Here is a 26,957-nt window from a genome sequence, read left to right as displayed (position 1 = left end):
GAATCTATGGATAGGATACAGAGGGCCCTAGACAAATTAGAGGATTGGGCCAAAAGAAATCTGATGAGGTTCAACAAGGACAAGTGCAGAGTCCTGCACTTAGGACAGAAAAATCCCATGTACCGCTACAGACTAGGGACCAAATGGCTTGGCAGCAGTTCTGCAGAAAAGGACCTAGGGGTTACAGTGGACGAGAAGCTGCATATGAGTCAACAGTGTGCCCTTGTTGCCAAGAAGGCCAATGGCATTTTGGGATGTATATGTAGGGGCATTGCCAGCAGATCGAGGGACGTGATCATTCCCCTCTATTCAACATTGGTGAGGCCTCATCTGGAGTACTGTGTTCAGTTTTGGGCCCCACACTACAAGAAGGATGTGGAAAAATTGGAAAACGTCCAGCGGAGGGCAACAAAATTGTTTAGGGGACTGGAACACATGACTTATGAGGAGAGGCTGAGGGAACTAGGATTATTTAGTCTGCGGAAGAGAAGAATGAGGGGGGATTTGATAGCTGCTTTCAACTACCTGAAAGGGCGTTCCAAAGAGGATGGATCTAGACTGTTTTCAGTGGTAGTGGATGACAGAATGGGGGGTAATGGTCTCAAGTTAGGGTGGGGAAGGTTTAGGTTGGATATTAGGGAAAACTTTTTCACGAGGAGGGTGGTGAAACACTGGGATGCGTTACCTAGGGAGGTGGTGGAATCTCCTTCCTTAGAAGTTTTTAAGGTCAGGCTTGAGGGAAGCCCTGGCTGGGATGATTTAGTTGGGGATTGGTCCTGCTTTGAGCAGGGTGTTGGACTAGATGACTTCCTGAGGTCCCTTCCAACCCTGATATTCTATGATTCTAAATTCACCTCCTCTCTCTATGATGACAATTCACAGCTCTACCTCGCTACTCCAGAGCTGTCTCCTTCTGTCCAAACTAAAATCTCAGACTGTCTCTCTGACATCTCCTTGAGGATGTCTAGCTGTAAGCTCAAACTCAGAGCTTTTATAATCTTCCCCTTCCCCCAAACCTCCCTGCTAACTCTTTTCTGTATCACTGCAGACAAAACCATCACCAGGCCCATAACCTGCACATCATCTTTGACCCAGCGCTCTCTCTAGGTCCTCCCATCTGGGCTATGTTTAAGTCTCGCAGATTCTTTCTGCCTAACATCTCTAAGATATAGCCTTTCCAATCCATCCCCACAGCTAAGACTCTCCTCCAGGCTCTGACATCTCATGTCTCAATTACTGCAACAAGGCCCTTTCTCTGGCCTTGACCAATGCAGTCTTCTCCACTCAGATCCATTCAGAATGATGCTGCAAAGATCATTTTCCTAGCCTATCCACTTTGATCTTGTCAACCCCTCTCTTTGCATCCCTCCACTTGCTTCCCTGTCTCGATCACATCAAACATGAGCTACTTGTCTTCACGTTCAAGACCCTTCACAGACTATCCCCACCCTACCTGGTGTTGCTCAGTCAATATCAAGAGGTTGACTCCTGCCTCTGGTCAGCCCATGATGCCAGCCTCTTTCACCGACTTGTTAAATTTTCAAATGAGCACCTTAGTGCTTTCTCCCAGGCTGCCTGACATGGTTGGGAGGAGGTCCCCATAAATATCCTCAAGCCCACTTAATTTTTCTCCTTTAAATCCCTCCTTAGAACTCTCCTTTGCCATGATGCCTACAAAAAAACTTGAGAACGGTTAGGCTGTAACCTATTATTTAAATCAGCTTCTGCACCAAATGACTGGAAGGTAGCTAATGTGACGCCAATTTTTAAAAAGGGCTCCAGAAGTTGGGAATGGGCGACAGTGGATGGATCACTTGACGATCACCTCTTCTGTTCATTCTCTCTGGGGCACCTGGCATTGGCCGCTGTCAGAAGACAGGATACTGGGCTAGATGGGCCTTTGGTCTGACCCAGTATGGCCATTCTTATGCTGCTGGTGCACTGGGACCAATGCACACCAATACTGTCTCATTGTTTCCTTGTATTCCCCTGTCTATCGGTAGTCATCTATTATCTCTTGTCTTGTGCTTAGATTGTAAACTCTTTGGGGCAGGGACTGTCTTTCTGCTCTGTACCTGTACAGCACCTAGCACGATAGATCTATGACTAGGGCTCCAAGATGCAAAGGGGGTAATCATAAAAATACCTAATTTAAGTTCACAGTGTTCAAAGCAATTGTTTAAGGCTTTCTGCTCGCAGAGGCAGACATCCCTCCAGGAGTTACAGTCACTTCCCACTTTGAAGGATTTCCTTCACAGCTATAACATTTAGATCCTTATTTGTTTTAAAAAACAAAAGCTGAGAATCTGGAGAGAAAAATGGCTGGAGGTTTCTGACCCAATTCAAGCGCGTGTTGTGTCTGGAGGTCCTGCTCTGTGTATATGGGCTGTTGCTGTGAGGCGCTGGATGGTGCATGCACAGTGCTGAGGGATTTTGGCAGCAAGCCAGAAACAAGGTCTGTGGTGTGAATCACAGATGGGAAACGGGTTTCTGCAGTTTGTAATTTAGCCAGATTTGAACAGATTTCCCTGAGACAAACAAGCAAATGGGTTACAGCATGTGACCCAAGAAGCAAAGCCTGAAACAAAAGTTGTTTGTACGCAGAAACGGAGAAAATGAAATGTGAAGAGCACAGCAATAGGAACGGAGAAGGGCCTTGGTGCCCAGCAGTGAGTGGTATAAGAACAGGCTAGTTTCGTGTGAACAGGCCTGCAATTGACTGTCACAGCTTTTACTCAGCCATGCTGGCCTCTCCCCACCCTTACTTTCCGGCATGGTCCTGCTCAGGTTGTGCCTCCAGCCCCAAAAGAAGAGCAATGGCTACTCATCCAATACTCCCTGCTACAAAAAGAGGGACAAAGAGCAGGGAGAGTCAGGGCTCTACCTCCCTACTTGCTGGCCAGAGTAGCTGACGGGTGCATAGGTGCAGTAAGCTGCTACATGAGGAAGAATAAAGTAACTTACTTCCCCCCAGAGCAAGTAAAGAGTAGAATTAACATCTAGAAAGACTCTGGCTATTGAACCGAACAGCATGTGTAATAAAACAAATGAGTGACTGTGACACTCCCCAGGGATCCTCAGGGTTGTGAGGTACTTTGCCACTACCTGACATTAGCACGAAGGAATTTGGGCCTGCTGTGATTCAGCTCCCTGAAACCACCAGCCTCTGGTCCCACCAGCACTGACTTCCTGGTCTCTGCAGACCTCGCCCTTTCTGTGCAGGCTAGTGGTCAGCACCGACTAACCCCTGAGTCCTTAGAGTGCTCCCAGCAGCATCCAGCTCCTGTCACGGGATACTCACAGTAATTACCAGGTAAGCTGTCCCCATAGTGACCATGTACACACAGCTTACCTGGTACAACTCAGGCTCTGGTTCTTTCTAACAACACAGCACTAGCATCTACTGATAGTGAAAACAAACATAAGTTTATCACAAAGATTAAGCTTTCAGAGAGAGTCAGCAAGGAGAACAAGAACAATAGGTTGCATGTAAAACAAAAAGATACAACCTGCTTCTTAGGGTACACCTACACTGCAATGTAAAGCCAGGGTGAGTGGGGCTAAAGTCAGTAGACCCTGGATTTGATAACTTAGGGCTTGAACATCTACACTGATTTCTAGCCCTAGGTTAAGAATATTTTAACCTTGGCCTGAACCCCAGGCTCCAATGGCCAGACCCAGGGATTCACCAGTACGCTCCCAGTTTTATGCCAAATTGGCCAGATCATACTGGCCAGGTAAGCTGTATTTACAACTGTTTTGCATTGCCAGAGAAGCACAAAGCATCTGCAGCGTACACTCCATTTTCCTCCTATCTCCTTCCCTCAAAATTTCCCCTGCCTCTTGCATCTCCCAATATTCCACAACTCACACATCCCCTTTTCCCCATTTTCCTGCATCCCTCCCCCCGCCTTTTGCATCTCATATTCCCCTGCCCATATGCCCCTAGTTTCCCCCTCTTACTCTCTCTGTTGAGTAGGGCTGGTGTAACAGGTAGCATTTGAAAAGATATATTTAGGATTAGTTATCATTTTTGCCATTAATTTTAATAACTGAAAGTTTATCTGTTAGCAGAGGCTGGTGAATAAAAATTTTCTTCAGGGAAACTCACTATTTGCCTTCTTTCAAAATGGCTTCCATGTTCCATTGTTCTTAGTGGAACTGATGATATGCTGCCCTCAGTTAAGGTGCTCTTTTTCAAAATGGCCACCTTGCACCATTGTTTCCAATGAATCATAGATTCATAGACCCATAGGGTTAGAAGGGACCACAAGGATCATTTAGTCTAACCCCCTGCCAAGAGGTAGGATTTGTTGTGTCTAAACCATCCAAGACAGGTGGCTATCCAGCTTCCTTTTGAAAAATCTCCAGTGAAGGAGCTTCCATGACCTCCCTAGGCAGTCGCAGTCTGTTCCATTGTCCTACAGATAACGACCCTGCGTTGTATACGAGAAACTGAGGATTTTCTGGACAAAACTCAGGATAGGCTTCTAGGGGCACAAAGCTCTAAAGATATAGAGCAGGTTGCACAGAGGAGCCAAGAGGCCAGTGAAGAAGCTTGGCAACATGTGACCTCCAGAAGAGGTAAGCGGAATGTCCGGGTTCCAGTAACACAGACACAGGTAACTAACCGCTTTCATGTTCTCTCCACAGGTACCATTGCGGAGAGTGGACCAGATGATATGTCTGGGGGGAGAAAGCAGAAGGAGACTCCGCTGGTTGGAAGGCATGAGATGCGATGTCCTGAGGTTGGGGGTTCCACGACCACCACTCCCAAGAAGAGAAGGCGGGTGGTGGTGGTCGGGGACTCTCTCCTCTGGGGGACTGAGTCATCTATCTGCCGCCCTGACCGGGAAAACTGAGAAGTCTGCTGCTTGCCAGGGGCTAAGATTCGCGATGTGACGGAGAGACTGCCGAGACTCATCAAGCCCTCGGATCGCTACCCCTTCCTGCTTCTCCACGTGGGCACCAATGATACTGCCAAGAATGACCTTGAGCGGATCACTGTGGACTACGTGGCTCTGGGAAGAAGGATAAAGGAGTTGGAGGCGCAAGTGGTGTTCTCGTCCATCCTCCCCGTGGAAGGAAAAGGCCTGGGTAGGGACCGTCGAATCGTGGAAGTCAACGAATGGCTACGCAGGTGGTGTCGGAGAGAAGGCTTTGGATTCTTTGACCATGGGATGGTGTTCCATGAAGGAGGAGTGCTGGGCAGAGACGGGCTCCACCTTACGAAGAGAGGGAAGAGCATCTTTGCCAGCAGGCTGGCTAACCTAGTGAGGAGGGCTTTAAACTAGGTTCACCGGGGGAAGGAGACCAAAGCCCTGAGATAAGTGGGAAAGCGGGATACTGGGAGGAAGCACAGGCAGGAATGTCTGTGAGGGGAGGGCTCCTGCCTCATACTGGGAATGAGGGGCGATCAACAGGTTATCTCAAGTGCTTATATACAAATGCACAAAGCCTTGGAAACAAGCAGGGAGAACTGGAGATCCTGGTGATGTCAAGGAACTATGACGTGATTGGAATAACAGAGACTTGGTGGGATAACTCACATGACTGGAGTACAGTCATGGATGGTTATAAACTGTTCAGGAAGGACAGGCAGGGCAGAAAAGGTGGGGGAGTAGCACTGTATGTAAGGGAGCAGTATGACTGCTCAGAGCTCCGGTACGAAACTGTGGAAAAACCTGAGTGTCTCTGGATTAAGTTTAGAAGTGTGTGCAACAAGAGTGATGTAGTGGTGGGAGTCTGCTATAGACCACCGGACCAGGGGGATGAGGTGGATGAGGCTTTCTTCCGGCAACTCACGGAAGCTACTAGATCGCATGCCCTGATTCTCATGGGTGACTTTAATTTTCCTGATATCTGCTGGGAGAGCAATACAGCGGTGCATAGACAATCCAGAAAGTTTTTGGAAAACGTAGGGGACAATTTCATGGCGCAAGTGCTAGGGGAGCCAACTGGGGGGGCGCTTTTCTTGACCTGCTGCTCACAAACCGGGTAGAATTAGTGGGGGAAGCAAAAGTGGATGGGAATCTGGGAGGCAGTGACCATGAGTTGGTTGAGTTCAGGATCCTGACGCAGGGAAGAAAGGTAAGCAGCAGGATACGGACCCTGGACTTCAGGAAAGCAGACTTCGACTCCCTCAGGGAACAGATGGCCAGGATCCCCTGGGGGACTAACATGAAGGGGAAGGGAGTCCAGGAGAGCTGGCTGTATTTCAAGGAATCCCTGTTGAGGTTACAGGGACAAACCATCCCGCTGTGTAGAAAGAATAGTAAATATGGCAGGCGACCAGCTTGGCTTAATGGTGAAATCCTAGCGGATCTTAAACATAAAAAAGAAGCTTACAAGAAGTGGAAGGTTGGACATATGACCAGGGAAGAGTATAAAAATATTGCTCGGGCATGTAGGAAAGATATCAGGAGGGCCAAATCGCACCTGGAGCTGCAGCTAGCAAGAGATGTCAAGAGTAACAAGAAGGGTTTCTTCAGGTATGTTGGCAACAAGAAGAAAGCCAAGGAAAGTGTGGGCCCCTTACTGAATGAGGGAGGCAACCTAGTGACAGAGGATGTGGAAAAAGCTAATGTACTCAATGCTTTTTTTGCCTCTCTTTTCACTAACAAGGTCAGCTCCCAGACTGCTGCGCTGGGCATCACAGAATGGGGAAGAGATGGCCAGCCCTCTGTGGAGATAGAGGTGGTTAGGGACTATTTAGAAAAGCTGGACGTGCACAAGTCCATGGGGCCGGACGAGTTGCATCCGAGAGTGCTGAAGGAATTGGCGGCTGTGATTGCAGAGCCCTTGGCCATTATCTTTGAAAACTTGTGGCGAACGGGGGAAGTCCCGGATGACTGGAAAAAGGCTAATGTAGTGCCAATCTTTAAAAAAGGGAAGAAGGAGGATCCTGGGAACTACAGGCCAGTCAGCCTCACCTCAGTCCCTGGAAAAATCATGGAGCAGGTCCTCAAAGAATCAATCCTGAAGCACTTACATGAGAGGAAAGTGATCAGGAACAGTCAGCATGGATTCACCAAGGGAAGGTCATGCCTGACTAATCTAATCGCCTTCTATGATGAGATTACTGGTTCTGTGGATGAAGGGAAAGCAGTGGATGTATTGTTTCTTGACTTTAGCAAAGTTTTTGACACGGTCTCCCACAGTATTCTTGTCAGCAAGTTAAGGAAGTATGGCCTGGATGAATGCACTATAAGGTGGGTAGAAAGCTGGCTAGATTGTCGGGCTCAACGGGTAGTGATCAATGGCTCCATGTCTAGTTGGCAGCCGGTGTCAAGTGGAGTGCCCCAGGGGTCGGTCCTGGGGCCGGTTTTGTTCAATATCTTCATAAATGATCTGGAGGATGGTGTGGATTGCACTCTCAGCAAATTTGCGGATGATACTAAACTGGGAGGAGTGGTAGATACGCTGGAGGGGAGGGATAGGATACAGAAGGACCTAGACAAATTGGAGGATTGGGCCAAAAGAAATCTGATGAGGTTCAATAAGGATAAGTGCAGGGTCCTGCACTTAGGATGGAAGAATCCAATGCACCGCTACAGGCTAGGGACCGAATGGCTAGGCAGCAGTTCTGCGGAAAAGGACCTAGGGGTGACAGTGGACGAGAAGCTGGATATGAGTCAACAGTGTGCCCTTGTTGCCAAGAAGGCCAATGGCATTTTGGGATGTATAAGTAGGGGCATAGCGAGCAGATCGAGGGACGTGATCGTTCCCCTCTATTTGACACTGGTGAGGCCTCATCTGGAGTACTGTGTCCAGTTTTGGGCCCCACACTACAAGAAGGATGTGGATAAATTGGAGAGAGTCCAGCGAAGGGCAACAAAAATGATTAGGGGTCTAGAGCACATGACTTATGAGGAGAGGCTGAGGGAGCTGGGATTGTTTAGTCTGCAGAAGAGAAGAATGAGGGGGGATTTGATAGCTGCTTTCAACTACCTGAAAGGGGGTTCCAAAGAGGATGGCTCTAGACTGTTCTCAATGGTAGCAGATGACAGAACGAGGAGTAATGGTCTCAAGTTGCAATGGGGGAGGTTTAGATTGGATATTAGGAAAAACTTTTTCACTAAGAGGGTGGTGAAACACTGGAATGCGTTACCTAGGGAGGTGGTAGAATCTCCTTCCTTAGAGGTTTTTAAGGTCAGGCTTGACAAAGCCCTGGCTGGGATGATTTAACTGGGAATTGGTCCTGCTTCGAGCAGGGGGTTGAACTAGATGACCTTCTGGGGTCCCTTCCAACCCTGATATTCTATGATTCTATGATTCTACTGTTCTTACAGTTAGGAAGTTTTTCCTGAGATTTAAGCTAACCTGCTATGTTGTAGCTTGAACCCATTGTCTCTTGTCCTGCCCTCTGTGGCAAGAGAGACAACTTTTCTCTATCTTTTTTATGGCAGCCTTTCAAATATTCAAAGACCACTATCATGTGTCCCCCCTTAGTCTTCTCTTCTTCAAACTAAACATACCCAATTCCTTCAGCCTTTGCTCATATGGTTTGCATTCCATTCCTTTGATCATCTTTGTCGCTTGCCTCTGGATTCTTTCCAATTTCTCTACATCCTTTCTATACAGCGATGACCAAAATTGGACACAGTACTCCAGCTGACGCCTAACCAGTGTCGAGTAGAATGGTACTATCACCTCCCATGACTTGCACGCCATGCCTCTCTTAATGCAACCTAAATTTGCATTTGCTTTTTTTGCAACAGCATCACATTATTGGCTCATGTTGAGGTTGTGATCCACCACAACTCCCAGATCCTTCTGAGCAGTGCTACTGCGAAGCCAGTTATCCCCCATTCTATATTTGTGCATTTGGTTTTTCTTCCCTAAGTGTAACACCTTACATATGTCTTTGTTGACTTTCATTTTGTTGTCTATAGCCCACTTCTCCAATTTATCAAGATCCCTCTGCATTTTAGCTCTATCCTCCAAAGTGTTGGTAATCCCGCCCCCAGCTTTGTATCATCTGCAAATTTGATCAGTATGCTCTCTAGTCCTACACCTGGGTCATTAATAAAGATGTTAAATAACTCCAGACCCAGAACAGATCCCTGTGGAACCCCAGTTAAGCCTTCCCTCCAATCTGACATCATTCCATTAATAGTTACTCTTTGCTTGTGGTTGTTTAATCAATTATGTAACCACTTCATTGTGCTCCGCTGAGCCCGCATTTCCCCAGCTTATTTATCAGAGCGTCTTCTCGTTAAGAGCAGCCTGTGGCTTGAGTGCTATTAAAAACAATAGGAGATAGTTGCCCTTTTCAAAATGGCCACCTAACTGTGGGCAACATCTGACCTCCGTCCTGTTGAGAACAATGGGCAACAGTACCTATAAGAACTGAGAGGGAGAAGGGTAATATTTTTTTGGCAGGGGATTAAAAAATTTAAAAATGTGGTTTCATTCCGATTCTGAACACAACCCAGACATTTTGAAACACTTTGCAAAAGGAAATGGAGCTGTAGCTACCGGACAGTCCATATAATGGGCTGTTTCAGAGTCACAACTCCTGGAAGCCCTGGGACCTTGACTGCCGAGAGCCAAACCTTGGAATCTCAGGCTTCCCAAAAAAACATTAGATGGGCTATCAAGGAGATGGGCAGGTGAAATGGCAGGAAACCAGGCAGGTTCCATCAGAACTTGGTTAAAACTGAATCATCTTTGCAAAACATTTTGATTTCAACAAATTGACAAATGCTGATGGAAAAATGTTTAGCTGGGATTTTCAAGTCAATTTTAGTAGCTGTTTCGAAAGAGGGTGTTTCTATATGGAATTCTCTGTTAGTAGAACAATTATTTATCAGCCCCTGCTGAGGAAGAAGCTAAATAATGTCAAGCCACATTGGGCCCAAGTCAAAACAGTCCTAGAGAGATGGCTCTCTCTTTCCCTCTCGGTTTATCAAAAAATCAAATTTAATATTAAATTAAAATGAACATAATGCCCCAACTGTTGTAGACACTGCAAGCTAGAGCCACAGCTGATGTAAATCTGCATCAAATTTACTTTGATTTACACGAGCTGAAGTTTCTGCTTGCCAAGACGCAACAAATCACCCAAATAATTCACAGACTTCTTTGGAAGGGATAGAAATCCATGTTAATAATAAAAATCTCCATACATCCAAATTTTCAGAAGGACTAGAGCTTCCAGATAGTATAAACAATATTACAGTAGGCCTGTGATTTTATATCTTTTTCAGACTGTCTATTCCATATGCTCAATTTAAACTGGATTAAAATTGAACAAATTTATTTTAATTTCTTGTGGTTTGATGTTTGGAATAAAATAATGAGTTGAGGGAGCGGTTTTATTTGTTAACATTTTAAGATTGGAGGAAAATGTCCTGTCAGTGTAGACCAGGGATAGTCAATTTTTTTTTCCAAGGGCCACATTTCTTGGTCAAGGTATAGTCAAGATCCAGAATCCAGAGAAACATTTTTCACAGCACAAGTGCCCCTGCTCAACAAACACATACAATGCTGTGCATTAATAATATACCCCATTGCTTATATTTTTAGTGTATTAAATGAAAAATAAGATCAAACCACCGTATAACTTAAAAATAACCTCCACGAAAGATGTAATAAATTACATCTGAGACTTTGAGAAAGTGCACAGATAAAATGTCAAATAGATGCAAATATTAGCATTAAAACACTTTCAGACAACTGTTTTAAGTTTTGAATTTGTTGTGAGTTTACAACGAGTATTAACTTTGGTTTTGTCAAATAAAATTATTGTAGGCATGTATGTATATAGCTAGATAGATAAACATATTCAAAACTTTCAAGCCTTTTGTGTATTATTTAATATTAGTATCAGAGTTTGAAAGAAAATAACACTTAGTACACGTGAACTCTCTATCTTAGCTTTATGATTCAAGTCTTTCCAATAACAAATACACACAAACATATTAAGCAAATGAATCATGAATAATTACTGTGAAATACCTGTTAAAACTGTAGTATCACTACTAAAATGTAATTTTATATGGCAATACAAATATAAAATAAAATATATGTGACTATGTATAATTATAATATCGTCAGTGGGAAAAGTGACAGGTCCTCTGCTGGACAAGGGACATGTAAGGGAGTAATACATGTGTGTCGAGCCAAACATAATCAAGATGTTAAATGCCACCTTCCTCAAATGTGGATACTTGGAGTCCAGCACAAAGGTTTTCCAGAGAGTTTCAGATGTACTTTCAGTGTGCCACACCATAAGCTCTTCATCCGCTTGTAAATCAGTAAGCTCCAGCTGTAGTTTTGCTTTTTCAACATATGAAAATGATGCTTTTGCTTGATTGCCATTTGCTTGTACCACAGCTGTGTTCCTTACAAACAGGATGCCATCTTTAACATTTTAAAATTCTTGGAACCTCTGCTGGAAGTTTTGAAGAGACCAGGGCAGGGGGGAGGAGCGATAGCTCAGTGGTTTGAGCATTGGCCTGCTAAACCCAGGGTTGTGAGTTCAATCCTTGAGGGGGCCATTTAGGGATTTGGAGCAAAAACTGGGGATCGGTCCTGCTTTGAGCAGGGGGTTGGACTAGATGACCTCCTGAGGTCCCTTCCAATCTTGATATTCTATGATTCTGTCCAGAAATGATGCCATCTGATTCACTGCTTAGCAGTGTCGGGAAATGCAGCTTCTTACCCGTTTCCAAATCACTTTTGCAGCGACTCAGTTTGTTTTCAAATGAAGTGACACTGCTGTGTAGCTCCACTACACTGAGATTTTGCCCCTGTAGCTTTAAGTTGAAATAATTGAAGTGGCCTGTCAAATCAGCAAGGAAGGCGAGGATGCTCAGGCTTGTGGCATCCATCAAAAATGCATGTCGCTCTTCTGCCTTTTCCCCTGGAATGTTATGTAGATATTCTTCCACATGAACTCAAATTTCCCACAGCCTTCTTAGTACTTGCCCTCTGCTCAGCCAGCAGATGTCATTATGAATCAACAGGTCATAGTAACCAGCAGATACATCTGAAAGAAACTTTGGCACTGTATGTGTTGCAGTGCTGACTTGGACTGAAGGAAGTTGACAGGTTTAATCACCACTGATATTACATTAACATGCTCATTGCTAAGCTTTGCACAAAGTGTGGTTTGATGGTTTACACATTGATAGGAGATCAGACCGGGGTTCAGGTCTGGCAGATGATTCACAAGTGATCAGTGAGTACCAATCATGGAAGAAGCACCATCTGTTGTAATTGACACAATCTGAGTCACATCAAAACCTTCATTAGACAAAAAAGTTTGAACAGAATAAACAAAGGCTCACCTGCTGCGCGATTGTTAGGCCGTATAAATACTCCACAAATTTAGCTCCATAAAGAAACAGACGTATAGCGCTAGCTGTGCTGTGTGCCTGATATCACAGGACTTGGCCACTGCCACGGAAAATCTTCCCATTTTGTTTCTCACCCAACTGCTGGAAAACGTCTTTTGCCATCATCTCAGTGCGCCTAATAACTGCTGTGCTGAGAGCGGCAGTTGTCTGAAGGTGTCAACAATGTCTTTCTTCTCCACAAAGAGGGTTTCCGCTGAAGTAACCATACACTGCTTAATAAGGATCGCATCGGTAAAAGGTTTCCTGTGTTTTGCCATTACCCACAGACACCTCAGAGAAGCTTCAGTTGCCTTTTCCTGAGCACAAGTAGCCTTTGAAATAATATTTCTGCCCTGAAAATATTCATCTTTTAATGAAGCAATCTAGTCTGAGCTTAAACAAGAACCCAGTGGATACTTATGGTCAAAATCCATGTGCTTTGTTTCATAGTGCCATATGATGTTCCCACTTTTAACAACAGCCACAGGCTCTGTACAAATTAAACATACTAGTCAAGCCTTTGGACATTGTGGCAAAATAAAACAGTAAGCATTCTTTAAATGAATGGTTTTCGGTGTCAACTTCCCTTTTTTTTGCTGCCATGTTTAAACCCAGTGCCGTTAGACATTGAAAATGCTGGAGGCAGGACTGCAGCTTTCAACAGTGTAAATGAGCCTATGAATGTAAAGTGGAAAATGTAATTTTTTTACAAAGAAACATGCTCTCTGTTTTTTATTGGCAGAAACTGATAGCTCAAATTAAGCAAATAAGGAATTAAGGAGAACCAGTCAATCATTAATTCACAATGCAATGTCATGGAGATCTCATTGTGAGAGAATGAGAGGGTAAAAATAATTTAAAAAAACCAGCTCTAATGATCATAATAAGTAAATAAAAAGATTTTGCAATCTGTTCAAAAGTAACTGGCGGTCCGGATTTGACCCATGGGCCGCCTATTGACTGGTTTAGAGAATTAGTCAAGGTCACTGTGCCCAAGAGAACTCCTCAGTGTCCACTGGCAAAGGATTCAATTTTCTGTAACAGCAACTTGTATTAGGCTTGACAAACTCACGACACCTTACACATACTTTCATAGTATTTATCCAAAAAGGGTCATGTGAGATGTCGAGTGGCAATTTACATCACCCTGAGCCTCATAATCACGTCATGGTATATGTACAGGGGATATTTAAGGAGTCATGTATCTGTGCTGAAGATATGTTCCTAAAATATGTTTTACAGGCAAAGTTGACAAATGAAGTTTTCTGTCAGATAAAGAATGTTTATTCACTTGCCTCAGTTCATATGTAATCAACATGAGGATGTGATGTCAACATGGGAAGACAGAGACATACTTCCGCCTCATAGGGTACCGAAGCCTGGGCTCCAGCCCAAGCCCAAACATCTATACCGCAGTTTTATAGCCCTGCAGTCTGAGCCCCATGAGCCCGAGTCAGCTGACCTTCCAGCTGCAGGTGTTTTACTGCAATGTAGACATGTCTTAAAGGTATATCTACAAAGCAATGTAAGCGCAGACTCGGGCTCAAGCCCCAACCCACCTTCCATAGACACAAAGCTCTTGAAATTGGTCTCAGACTCCAGCTCCTAGAATCCCACCAGGGTGGAGGGTCTGAGCATGAGTCAAGGCAGGACCAAGGGTTCGAGCGCTATCCTTTTTCAGTGTAGATGCAGTCCCCACCCAGACTCAGGTCCTTGGAGTCTGCTAATAGTATCCCAGAATGCTGTGGGACAACTTCCTTGTCCTCTCTCTCCCAAGAATCAAGTCGACTCCAGGGAAATGGACTCCCCCCACCCCCCACCAACCCTGTTTCAATGCAGCAGCCTGACATTTAACTCTTCCATTTTATTCTGATTGCAAGCTGCAAACACACCTGAGGAGAACCTTCAGCATTTGCAATGGATATTGACCAGACTGAGCCCTACAAAGCACGCTGCTTCATGGTTTTGGACACACAGCCAGATTTAAATTAATTTGTGAGGCCAGCAAAACAGTGGATTTTAGTAAGAGAAGCAGGAATGACCATTTATACCAGCCAATAGCAAAGATGCTGGCAGCATTGGAAATTTAACAGACCATGACGAGCACAGAGAACTGATTCAGTGACTCAAGACTGAGTACCTGAAAACCAGGGACCAAAACTGCATCTCTGGCAACTCACCAACATCGTGCCGGTTTTATGATGAGTTTGACTGGGTGCTGGGCACTGCGCCAAGCACGGCGTCACCAGCAGTGTACAATGACCTGATCAGCTGGGATGGCGTCCTGCTGGCCCAAGAAGCCAGCATGGGAATCGATGGGTACAAGCAGGCACCAAATGTGGCAAATAAAAAGACTTTGCTGGGTCCTAGAGGAGGCTTTGGTGCAGGAGCAGCTGCAGCACATCCTGGGGCCCTGCTCGGAAGAACTTTTTGGTCCCCCCACCAAAGGAACAGCCAACTGCGGGACTGGTATGAGAAACAGAAGAGGGAAAAGCTACCTAGAGGCTGGTAAGTTTCTGGCTCCATTTTTGTATTTATTAATATAGGAACAGGAGGGATTTCTGCTCTAAGAACCAGTGCAAAAGATATAAGCCCTGGGTAGCAGCATGTATCTGCTAATGGTGGATTGCATGCCAGCACCTTGGCATCCCCTCACTCTCCACCCACCACGTGGAATTCAAAATGGAGACCGGGAAACACAAACAGTAAAACGAGCATGTAAAAGAGAATATTTAAGGCACGCAGTTTTGCTAGTACATTCCGGTTTGTTAGAATGAGAATCTTATATTACATTCCCCGTATGTACAATGCTTGAGACCAACCCAACAGTGTAACGAGCTGCCTGAAAAGACTGAACTATATGCGGGGAAGGAGACGGGAGAGGGAAGGGTTCACACGTAGTGCATTTCTGTTAAATGCAGTCCAGGCTTTCCATTGGTGATGAAATCATTAGTCCCAAATATGACTGGAGTTTGAATTCAGTCCAGAAATTTGCTGTGGGGGAGGAAAGAGGGATGGCAATGGAGTTCTGTGTGTTTGCATGTAGTCCTAACAGACTGTATTGGAAGCCATGGGGAGGCACTAAATCATTTGGAAGATAATGCCGTATCCTGTTGATTCCCTCATGAATTGTGACCCAATCCCAGGCACTAGTAGCTGCAAACTTTTCCCGTAGCAGGAACTCCAGATAGGTAGTCATATTTCGAGGAAGGGTGTATTTTCCAGGGCCACCTCAGTAGCTCACCAGCCCACTCTGTACGGGGAGATTTTGGCAACCAGTAAAGTGCCTGAAACCATGATGTCTTATTGCCAAAAGAAGCCAAGTCAGCAGGCTGTAAATTGGCCATGTCACAGCCTCAGCTTGACCAAGGCAGGAGAGGAGGGGGTTTTGGGTGCCACAGAAAGGGCAGCTTGACCCTGCGTTCTTCCTGATAAGGATTGTGTTGAAGTTGCTGATAGGTGCATTTTAGAAGGGCAGGATGTGCCCCAGGAATGTCTGTTGGGGCCTCAAGGCTGCAAACTCTGGAAAAACCCACACCTGGTTAATCAATAATCAGATGAAAGCCTCTTGCTTGACCATTGAAACTGCTTGTTTAACAAGTTTTCTTTAAGGGACATGTCATTCTATTACTAATGTATCAATAAGGGGGGAAAGCTTGAAGTAGGGAGGACTCTTTGGGACTGGACTCTCCCTCTGGATGCATCTTGTGTTCCCCACTGGCAGATGGGCTGCCGCTGTGCCACTTGAGAGCCACACTCAGCTTCGGTAATTATCGAGGGTTGGGGGTGTTTTACTAACCTATTGCAGATGTGTGTGTAAGTGCTTGAGACTAAGTAAAGTTTATCTTTAAGTGAAAGCAGTCTTGTGTTGTCCTGTCTGTGCCAGCCATCTATCGGTCGGACAGCCGTGCCTCCCCTGATTTATTTCCTGACACCACCTTGCATAGAGTAAAAGTTACTGACAGCTTTGGGTTGAAAGAACCCCGGGTAACAATGCCACGCATAGATGTGCTGTTCAGTCGCCATACATTTGAATACTTCAGTGACAAACACACCTGGTTTCCCACCAGCAGCTTGGAATAACACCTCTCTTTGCCAATTGGGCACCACAAGAACTGTTATGGCCTCCAGAACGTCCAAAGCCTGAAGTGATAGAAAAGGCTTATGCAGCATGGCGACCAACCTCCCCCAAAACTCCATTTTGTTGATTTTTTTATTAAAGTTGTGATTTTTAACATACCATTCTCTCAGCATGTCTTTAATCTGGCTGTTTCCAGTGAGCCTCTGTGGTCTAAAGCAGCCCTCTGCCAATACACTGAAGTTCAGGTTCCAAAAGTAACATTTTCTCCCCTGGAAAGTCCATAACAATTGTTTCTGTGCTCCTGCACTGACACATTTGAGACAGTAACCCTCAGTGTCTTCTCCTATTGCAGGCCCCTCGACCTCTACAGGCTTCAGAACCTCCACAGCTCGCCCTCACGGCAGAGGGCTCATCGTACCTTCACAGACCATTCCAAGAGGAAGGATTTCTGGGATGAACTTGTGATTGAAGTTCTGGACAGGACTCAACAACCAGGTCGAGTACCAAAGGCAAAGGGACTGGTGACAAGAGGAAAGACATGTAGAAGGCAAGTGGAAAAGACTGAGGCTAGCTTTGTGCCTTGAGGACAGGGTAGTGATGCAGGAGCAGGCCCTCACTTTGCAGTTCCTTGAACAGGTACAATGGTTAAGGGAGGAAGACTGAGCACAACAGAGAAAGAGCTGGCTGAGCAGTTGCTGTCTCTACTATCTGCAAGAGTCCTGGCTCCTGTTGCACCCACACCATGGCCTGTGTTCCCTCTGCAGTACCCTGCCCTGCATTCCAGGAGCAGCTTGGACAACTCTATGGTTGGGTGGCCCATGCAATCAGGCCCTATGAGTGGCAGGATAGGGCAAATGTGCCTCATGCAGTCCTCATGCTGAATCCCTCCCCTGTGGATGCCTCCATCCCTCTGCCCTGGCACCAAGTGTGTGGCAAATGTGGAAGGAAGGGAAAGGAGAAAGGCTTCTAGGGACATGTATTAATGTGCAAACAATCAAAACCACTGGAAGATAGAAAAGGAACATTACAACAGACAGAGGTTCACCCTGTTTACGAATAAAGACAAAAGCCTGTTTCAGTATACCAGAGGAGGGGGAAAGACCCTCTGCATCCTTTCACTGAAGAGTCATCTTGGGGAGCAGGGATGTTTTCTCACAGGTACTGAGATGTTCTCATGAAAAACTGGATTCTGGTTCTTGTGAATCCAACCAGCTCCGCAACAGAATTTGTGAATTTTGGGAGGTGGAGGTGGGGGAAACCCTACTTTATTAGATAGGAGAAGTAACCATGAATAAGTATAGATCCTGGTTCACATTTTATGATTTTGTTTTATATTGTAACCATTTGTTTCCACCACTCTCTCTTGTCTCTATTCTTTCTTAAATAAACCTTCTTTTGTTTTATTTTAAGTGCTCACAAGTGTTGTGTGTTATACAGGAGTGGTGATTTAAGGTAAAATTAATAAACTGGGTTACACTGCTCTCTTGGGGGGGAAAGGATCTGGGATTTCTGTGAGTAGCCAGTGTCAAGGGCTGGGTATCACAGGGGAATGATTCAAAGGGACTCAGGGACTGGGGTACACCTACAGTTAACCTGCAAGGGAAGACAGGTCTGTCATAGCCCGGAGGACAGTGCTTGAGTGACTGAAAGGCTGGTGGCATTAGGGAGCTAACACCCAGCTAGCACAAGCTAGGCTACCTCCTGCTAGAGGCAGGGGGTAATGAGGAGACTCATAGTCCTGGGCACCCTGAGAACCATCAAATGAGAATCATCACAGTTAGTTAACCCAGTTCACTTAAAACCCTGTGAACATTCTTTATTTTGGTGTATATTGGCTTATTTCAGTTTAGTTTAAACCAATTCCCAGCTGACTTAAGCTAGACCAAAGTAAGTCCCACTTACAACAAAATATGTGTCCACATGGGTTTTCATCACTGTAACTATATCAATATAAATTATCAACTTTAGTTCAACCCATGCAACTCTGCAGGTAGCCAAGGCCTAAAAAGCAAAATGTGACAATAAGTGGGAAGAAGCATCATCCCAGTCAACAGCCTCTGGATAATTTAAAAGGATGGAATGTCTTGTTCCTGAAAGAAGGAAGAGAGAGAACATAGGGGGAAGACAAAAGGAAATAAAGAAACAACATTCTGGGCAGAGGGGAGACAGAAGACATGGAGGGAGAGAAAGGTCTGTCCATAAATTACATAACACATTTTTTATTGATTTTTCAAGACCCACCTACCACTTGTAACACTGAAACAAACACACAAAATTAAAGACCCACCCTCCCAGCCATTAATGCATGATGTAATTTACGGACAGTCCCAAAGTGGGGTATAGAAGAAAGGAGGAAGAGGGATGATACAGGGGGAAAGTAGCAAACGGCTATACTCTGGGTGAGGTGGGATGGAAGGGAAGAAGACAATTGTGGGAAGGGAGAAACAGGGGATAGAGAAAAAGAACATGGGAAGAGTGGTAAAAAGATAGCTCATTATTATTAGTTATTTAACAGAGGCACTGTGCTGGTTGGGTCTGTGTGCATGGCACAGCCACAGGCAGACCCCAAAGGCGGTGGCTCCTCCCAGACAGGATGGAAAGACCGCGTCTCGAGAAGTAACTCTGAGAGGAAATAGAAGAGTGTATTTTCTGCCTCAGGGAGAGATGGAAACTATTTGTACCAGCAGCAGGATGTTCTGTATCCTATTCCAAAAATAAATATCTGTTGTTAAACTAAGCTTATGCCAGTATCATTATTCAGCGACCCCATATGGCTGCACTGATCCACAAATAAGGAGACCACAGGGTGACCAAACGATTATTTATACAGAGCCATAGGTATGCATGGTGCTCTATACAGAAATAAGGCCTGACCCCTGCTGTGTCCAAGCTTAGCCTTAAAGTAGAGGGGGTCTGGGTAGGGTGTGTGTGGAGGGGGGTGGGGGTTGTGATGATAAGGACATGCAGCGATGTTATGCACACATCCTGATAGTTTCACTTGTTTTTATGTGGGGGAGGACATTTCAACAGCTCATAGGGGAACGGGGGGTGCTTGTCGGGGGACAGTGGGAAGGTTACACAGCTGGGAGTCTGTTACTGAGGACACTCAGAGCTTTGATAGTTATCAGGAGCTGCTTCCATGTGTCTGGTTGGTGGACATTGCATGAACCATTTAAAGCTTGGAGAACTGAACCAGGTTTCGTCCGATTTCTGAGACACTTTGACAGCCTGAAATAAAATACAGGGTTAAAAATGACGATTGAGAGAAAGAATGGTCTATGATTAAGGCACTGAGCTAAGTCTTGGGAGGTCTGGCTGTGCTATAGACTTCCTGTGTGACCATGAGCAAGCCACTTACTCTGTCTCAGTTCTCCATCTATAAAATGGGGACAATAAAACTCTTGTTTTAGCTTGTAAACTCGCCAGAGTTTTCTATGTGTAGGTATAGCACCTAGCATGTTGAGGATTCTAGACACTAATGTACCATAAATAATAATTACATGCCAAAAACCTACTTTATAAATAATGTTAAGTTTTCAAAAATCAAGCACTCAAAAGTTAGGAAATGCCAGAATTAAGACTGACTGCATAATTTAAATTTGGCCCCCTTGGGCACATGCATTATGGTACAGTCTTTAAGTACGTGATCACATACTGTACTATTATTTCCACAGGCAAAAATGCCTCACGCAGTGCACAGGATGGATGGTGTAGAGGCAAACACATGCAGGCAAGGAAAGGATGGGCTCATACTTAAGACAGTTGAATACTGCCCAGATCTGGATTTTTATCCCTGGCCAGCTGGCAGACTTCCGCTATAATGCTGTGCAAATAGACTTAAACGAAAAGTTTTGCAGGTGGCCAATAATTGTGTCTCTCTTATTTTCTGCAAGCCTAACTTGAGATACCTGGGGTGTGATTTTCAAACTCCTGAGCATTCCTGACTGTAACTGATGTTAATGAAAGTAGTGGATGCTCAATCTTTTTGGCAGTAAGGTTGTGTGCTCTGGTGGAATGATCACGGATTTCTAGGCCTTGCCAAAGTTTCAATGTGTTGTCTTTGTTTGTTTGTTTCTGTTCTCCCATGTGTAAAGTGGAGGTGACGATATTTTCTTCTCTTACAGGGAAATTAATGTTCTCAAAACATTCCAATACTACGATGGTGAGGGCCACAGAAAAGTCCATGAGGAAATAAATAATTGTGTGTCCAGTCCGGGGTTTGGACGGTGTGCAGTAAACAAGGCCTGGGGCCACACATTGACCAGAAATCACAAAAAAAAGTACTGAGCAGCTGTCTCATTCCCTCAGCATCACCCATGCTGTGCACTGAATGAGACATGGATCCTGTGCAAAAACAGTACAGTCTGTGATGAGGCAGTTAAATCTATCAGAATCCATAAGCACAAGGGGGCCAAATTAAGGTGGCATGGACATCCTTAATTCTGGCATTTCCTAACGTTCAAGCACTTGACTTTGCAAACTACATAATTTACTTTGAATGTAACTTCCAGGTTGTAAATTCTTTGTTTTTTTAAAGGAAAAAGATAAAAATAAATCATATTATATGCAATTGTAACAACCAACACCATCAGCGCTGCAATATGCACTGCTGCCGCCTGAGCGACGGTACTAGTGAACTACGGTGCATTCCAATTTAGGATGAAACGAAATGTTGAAATATCAGAATTTCCTGCAGGATGGAAATTCCAATTTTTGCTTAGCATTGGTCAGTGGTTTTGCTTGGTTTCAACCCAAACCAGGTGAAAAAGTACCTTCAGCCCACTTTCTCACTGACATTTTGATTCCATTGGTACACAAAACGCAAAGTGTGTGAACCCATGGGAAGCAAAAATGAAAAGGGGTTTTCATGAACCCTAACTGAAACCAGCATGGTTCTAATGCTTTAATCCTGATCCCCAGTCCTCTGATCTAACCTCTATACCCTTGTAGTAAAGTGGTCACAGAATCATAGAAATGGAAGACTGGAAGGGACCTCGAGTAGTCATCAAGCCCAGTCCCCTGCACTGTTGCAGGGCCAAGTAAACCTAGATCATTGCTGACAGGTGTTTCTCCTACTTATTTTTAAAAGCTTCCAATGATGGGGACCACATCCTCCCTCGGAAGCCTGTTCCAGAGCTTAGCTACCCTTAGAGTTAGAAAGTTTTTCCTAATATCTAACCTAAATCTCCCACGCTGCAGATTAAGCCAATCACATCTTGTGCTACCTTCAGTGGTTATGGAGAACATTGATCACCGTCCTCTTTATAACAGCCATTTTCATATTGGAAGACTGTTATTAAGTCCTCCCTCAGTCTTCTTGTCTCAAGACTAAATATGCACAGTTTTTTTAACCTTTCCTCATTGGTCAGGTTTTCTAAACCTTCTATCATTTTTGTTGCTCTCCTCTGTACTTTTTCTACTTTGTCCAATCTTTTCTAAAGTGTGGTGCCCAGAATTGGACACAGGACTCCAGCTGGAACCACACCAGTGCTGAGTAGAGCGGGACAATTATCTCCTGTGTCTTACATACAACACTCCTGTTAATACACCTCAGAATCATATTAGCCCTTTTTGCAGCTGCATCCCATTGACAACTCATTCCCTCATATTCAGTTTGTGAACTGCTATAACCCCCAGATCCTTTTCAGCAGTACGACCATCTTCATAGTTATTCCTCATTTTGTCATTGTGTATTTGATTTTTCCTTCCTAAGTGAAGTACTTTGCACTTGTCTTTGTTGGATTTTATCATGTTGAATGCAGAACAATTGTCCAATTTGTCATGGTCATTTTGAATTTTAAACCTGTCCTCCAAAGTGCTTGCAACCCCTCCCTGCTTGGTGTGATCTGTAAATTTTATAAGCATATTCTCCTCTCCATTATCCAAGTCATTAATGAAAATATTGAATAGTGCTAGACCTAGGACTGACCCCTGTGAGACTCCACTAGATGTGCCCTCCTAGTTGGACAACAAGTCATTGAAAAGCACTTTTTGCATACATTCTACAGTTGTGCACCCACCTTATAGTAATTTCATCTAGACCATATTTCCCTGGTTGGCTTATGAAAATTCAGAACCGTGTCAAAAGCCTTGCTAAGATCAAGGTATATCATGCCTAGGGCTTCTCCCCATTCACTAGGCCAGTAACCTTGTCAAAGAAGGAAAGTAAGTTGATTTGGCATGACAAATCCATGCTGACTATTCCTTATAACCCTATTATCCTTCAGGTGCTTACATGATAGGGTTAATTGGGTTACCCAGAGTACTATGGGATGGAGCCAGGCTGTACCCCTGCCTTACTTCCTATTTGACTCAGTGAGAGTTTTTCTACCCACTCTGTTTTGATGCATTCATATAAAGCAACAGGTTCCCAGCCTGAAATCCTGTGAATAGAATTATTTTTGTTGCACAGAACCAAGGGTGGGCAAACTTTTTGGCCCGAGGGTCACATCAGGGTTGCGAAACGGTATGGAGGGCTGGGTAGGGAAGGCTGTGCCTCCCGATATAGCCTGGCCTCCTCCCCCTGACTGCCCCCCTCAGAACATCCAACCCATCCAAGCCCCCCTGCTCCTTGTCCCCTGACTGCCCCCTCCCGGGATCCCCCACCCCTAACCACCCCCCCGGTACCCCACCCCCTATCCAACCCCCCCTGCTCCCTGTCCCCCCCCCCGAATCCCGGGACCCCACCCCCTAACCAATCCCCCTGCTCCCTGTATCCTGACTGCCCCCCCCCAAACCTCCGCCACATCCAACCGCCCCCTGTCCCCGACTGCCCCCTGGGACCTCCTGCCCTCCCCCCATACCCCTACCCTTACCAGACTGTTCAGAGCAGCAGGACAGGCTTATTTGAAAGCCTGGGAGGTGGGCGGGCACAAGCCGCCCTGCCTGCGCGACGGCGTAGCTGTGAAGGACGGGGGACAGCGGGGGAGGGGCCGGGGGCTAGCCTCCCCGGCTGGGAGCTCAGGGGCCAGGCAGGACGGTCCCGCGGGCCGGATGTGGCCCACGAGCCATAGTTTGCCCACCCCTGCACTACGCGGCCCTTTTACAAACCCCCTCACTTTGATTTGATCCATCTGTTTGCATGTGGCGCCTTTGTGCTCACTCTAAGGTGGCAATACTGCTTCTCATCAATTACTAATCAAATAGCAAAAAAATCTTACCAGTCAGGGCCATTGACAAACGAAATTCATCATGTAAAATCTGCAAAACTTCTCGAAGTCCTTCTTCGCCCTATTCAATCAGAGAAAGCAGTGAAGGTAAGAGGAATGCAGTCACCGAGGCCATGTCTACACTACGAAATTACTCTGACTTTACAGAAGTCGATTTTTGGGAACAGATTGTATAAAGTTGAGTGCATGTGTCCACACTTAAGCACATTAATTCGGCGGTGTGCGTCCACAGTACGGTGGCAAGCGTCGACATTCTGAGCGGTGCACTGTGGGTAGCTATCCCACAGTTCCCGCTGCCCGTTGGAATTCTGCGCTGAGCTCCCAATGCCTGATGGGGCCAAAAAATTGTCATGGGTGGTTATGGGTAAATATTGTCAGTCAACCCTCCCTCCCTCCGTGAAAGCAACAGCAAACAATCATTTTGCACCCTTTTCCCTGGATTGCCCGAGCAGACGCCATAGCACGGCAAGCATGGAGCTCACCATTCAGCTCACCGCAGCAGTTATGACCATTGTAAACATCTCGCACATTATCGTGCAGTTTATGCACAACCAGCACCCAAAAAACCAGGTGAGGAGGCAACAGCAGCACGGTGACGAGAGTGATGAGGACATGAACACAGATTTCTCTAATACCGCGGTCCTCAGCAATTTGGAGATCATGGTGTTACTGGGGCAGACTCATGCCGTGGAACGCTGATTCTGGGCACAGGAAACAAGCACAGAGTGGTGGGACCGCATAGTGTTGCAGGTTTGGGATGATTCTCAGTGGCTCCGAAACTTTCACATGCGTAAGGGCACTTTCATGGAAAGTTTTGTGACTTGCTTTCCCCTGCCCTGAAGCGCAAGAATACCAAGATGAGAGCAGCCCTCATAGTTCACAAACGAGTGGCAATAGCCCTGTGGAAGCTTGCAACGCCAGACAGCTACTGGTCAGTTGGTAATCAATTTGGAGTGGGCAAATCTACTGTGGGGGTTGCTGTGATGCAAGTAGCCCACGCAATCATTGAGCTGCTGCTATCAAAGGTAGTGACTCTGGGAAATGTGCAAATCATAGTGGATGTGTAAACGTGGGCTTGCCATCGCTGGGCCCGGGTCTCACAGCCGTGCTAACAGGTCCATACTGCAGTGCGCAGACCTTCTGACTCAGGTCTGTGGTTTGAGCTGCGGCCACACGACAAAATGACAGGGCTTGGACCTGAGTCACAGCCGGACTCAGGCTCTGGCCCACCCCTCTGGCAGCATCCTAAGACTCATGTCCCAAGTGCTCGCTGCCCCGGGTCAGACCAATTTGTGTGTGGACAGAAGGGGCGCTTGGGCTCACACCCAAGTCACAGCCCGGGCTAAGCTGCAGTGTGGCCATGCCCTGTGTGCGTGGTGTCTCTGGGTGTCACCACGCAGGTGGTGTCGGAGAGAAGGCTTTGGATTCTTTGACCATGGGATGGTGTTCCAAGAAGGAGGAGTGCTAGGCAGAGACAGGCTCCACCTAACGAAGAGAGAGAAGAGCATCTTCATGAGCAGGCTGGCTAACCTAGTGAGGAGGGCTTTAAACTAGGTTCACCGGGGGAAGGAGACCAAAGCCCTGAGGTAGGTGGGGAAGCGGTATACCGGGAGGAAGCACGAGCAGGAGCGTGTGAGAGGGGAGGGCTCCTGCCTCATACTGAGAATGAGGGGCGATCAGCGGGTTATCTCAAGTGCCTATATATAAATGCACAAAGCCTGGGAAACCAGCAGGGAGAACTGGAGGTCCTGGCAAAGTCAGGGAATTATGATGTGATTGGAATAACAGAAACTTGGTGGGATAACTCACATGACTGGAGTACTGTCATGGATGGGTATAAACTGTTCAGGAAGGACAGGGAGGCCAGAAAAGGTGGGAGAGTTGCACTGTATGTAAGGGAGCAGTATGACTGCTCAGAGCTCAAGTATGAAACTGCAGAAAAACCTGAGAGTCTCTGGATTAAGTTTAGAAGCATGAGCAACAAGGGTGATGTCGTGGTGGGAGTCTGCTATAGACCACCGGACCAGGGGGATGAGGTGGACGAGGCTTTCTTCCACCAACTCGCAGAAGCTACTAGATCGCACGCCTTGGTTCTCATGGGCGACTTCAATCATCCTGATATCTGCTGGGAGAGCAATACAGCGGTGCACAGACAATCCAGGAAGTTTTGGAAACTGTAGGGGACAATTTCCTGGTGCAAGTGCTGGAGGAACCAAACAGGGGCGGAGCTCTTCTTGACCTGCTGCTCACAAACTGGGAAGAATTAGTAGGGGAAGCAAAAGTGGATGGGAACCTGGGAGGCAGTGACCATGAGATGGTCGAGTTCAGGATCCTGACACAAGGAAGAAAGGAAAGCAGCAGAATACGGACCCTGAACTTCAGAAAAGCAGACTTTGACTCCCTCCGGGAACTGATGGGCAGGATCCCCTGGGAGAATAACATGAGGGGGAAAGGAGTCCAGGAGAGCTGGCTGTATTTTAAAGAATCCTTATTGAGGTTACAGGGACAAACCATCCCGCTGTGTAGAAAGAATAGTAAATATGGCAGGCAACCAGCTTGGCTTAACAGTGAAATCCTTGCTGATCTTAAACACAAAAAAGAGGCTTACAACAAGTGGAAGATTGGACAAAAGACCAGGGATGAGTATAAAGATATTGCTCGGCCATGCAGGAGTGAAATCAGGAAGGCTAAATCACACCTGGAGTTGCAGCTAGCGAGAGATGTTAAGAGTAACAAGAAGGGTTTCTTCAGGTATGTTGGCAACAAGAAGAAAGCCAAGGAAAGTGTGGGCCCCTTACTGAATGAGGGAGGCAACCTAGTGACAGAGGATGTGGAAAAAGCTAATGTACTCAATGCTTTTTTTGCCTCTGTCTTCACGAACAAGGTCAGCTCCCAGACTACTGCACTGGGCAGCACAGCATGGGGAGGAGGTGACCAGCCCTCTGTGAAGAAAGAAGTGGTTCGGGACTTTTTAGAAAAGCTGGACGAGCACAAGTCCATGGGGCCGGATGCGTTGCATCCGAGAGTCCTAAAGGAATTGGCAGATGTGATTGCAGAGCCATTGGCCATTATCTTTGAAAACTCATGGCGATAGAGGGAGGTCCCAGATGACTGGAAAAAGGCTAATGTAGTGCCCATCTTTAAAAAAGGGAAGGAGGAGGATCCTGGGAACTACAGGCCAGTCAGCCTCACCTCAGTCCCTGGAAAAATCATGGAGCAGGACCTCAAGGAATCAATTCTGAAGCACTTAGAGGAGAGGAAAGTGATCAGGAACAGTCAGCATGGATTCACCAAGGGCAAGTCATTCCTGACTAATCTAATTGCCTTCTATGACGAGATAACTGGCTCTGTGGATGAGGGGAA

The 26,957-nt window shown here is 45.9% G+C and overlaps 1 protein-coding gene across 1 annotated transcript in view; it reads right to left on the bottom strand.

The window, feature by feature from the left end:
* Positions 1–19,286: 19,286 nt before the first annotated feature.
* Positions 19,287–26,957, bottom strand: part of HAO2 (hydroxyacid oxidase 2) — a 31,647-nt gene continuing 23,976 nt past the window's right edge. The window contains exons 7-8 of the mRNA XM_074975192.1: positions 23,586–23,655; positions 19,287–19,653 (exon numbers count right to left, since the gene is read on the bottom strand). Coding sequence (XP_074831293.1) covers positions 19,598–19,653; positions 23,586–23,655 — 126 coding nt within the window. The 3' untranslated portion in view covers positions 19,287–19,597. The remainder of the gene's footprint in view (positions 19,654–23,585; positions 23,656–26,957) is intronic.

Source organism: Natator depressus, chromosome 1 (genome assembly GCF_965152275.1).
Source record: "Natator depressus isolate rNatDep1 chromosome 1, rNatDep2.hap1, whole genome shotgun sequence".
NCBI classification, from domain to species: Eukaryota; Metazoa; Chordata; order Testudines; family Cheloniidae; genus Natator; species Natator depressus.
Note: the sequence above shows the minus strand (reverse complement) of the source record. Positions and strands in the feature narration are given on the sequence as shown.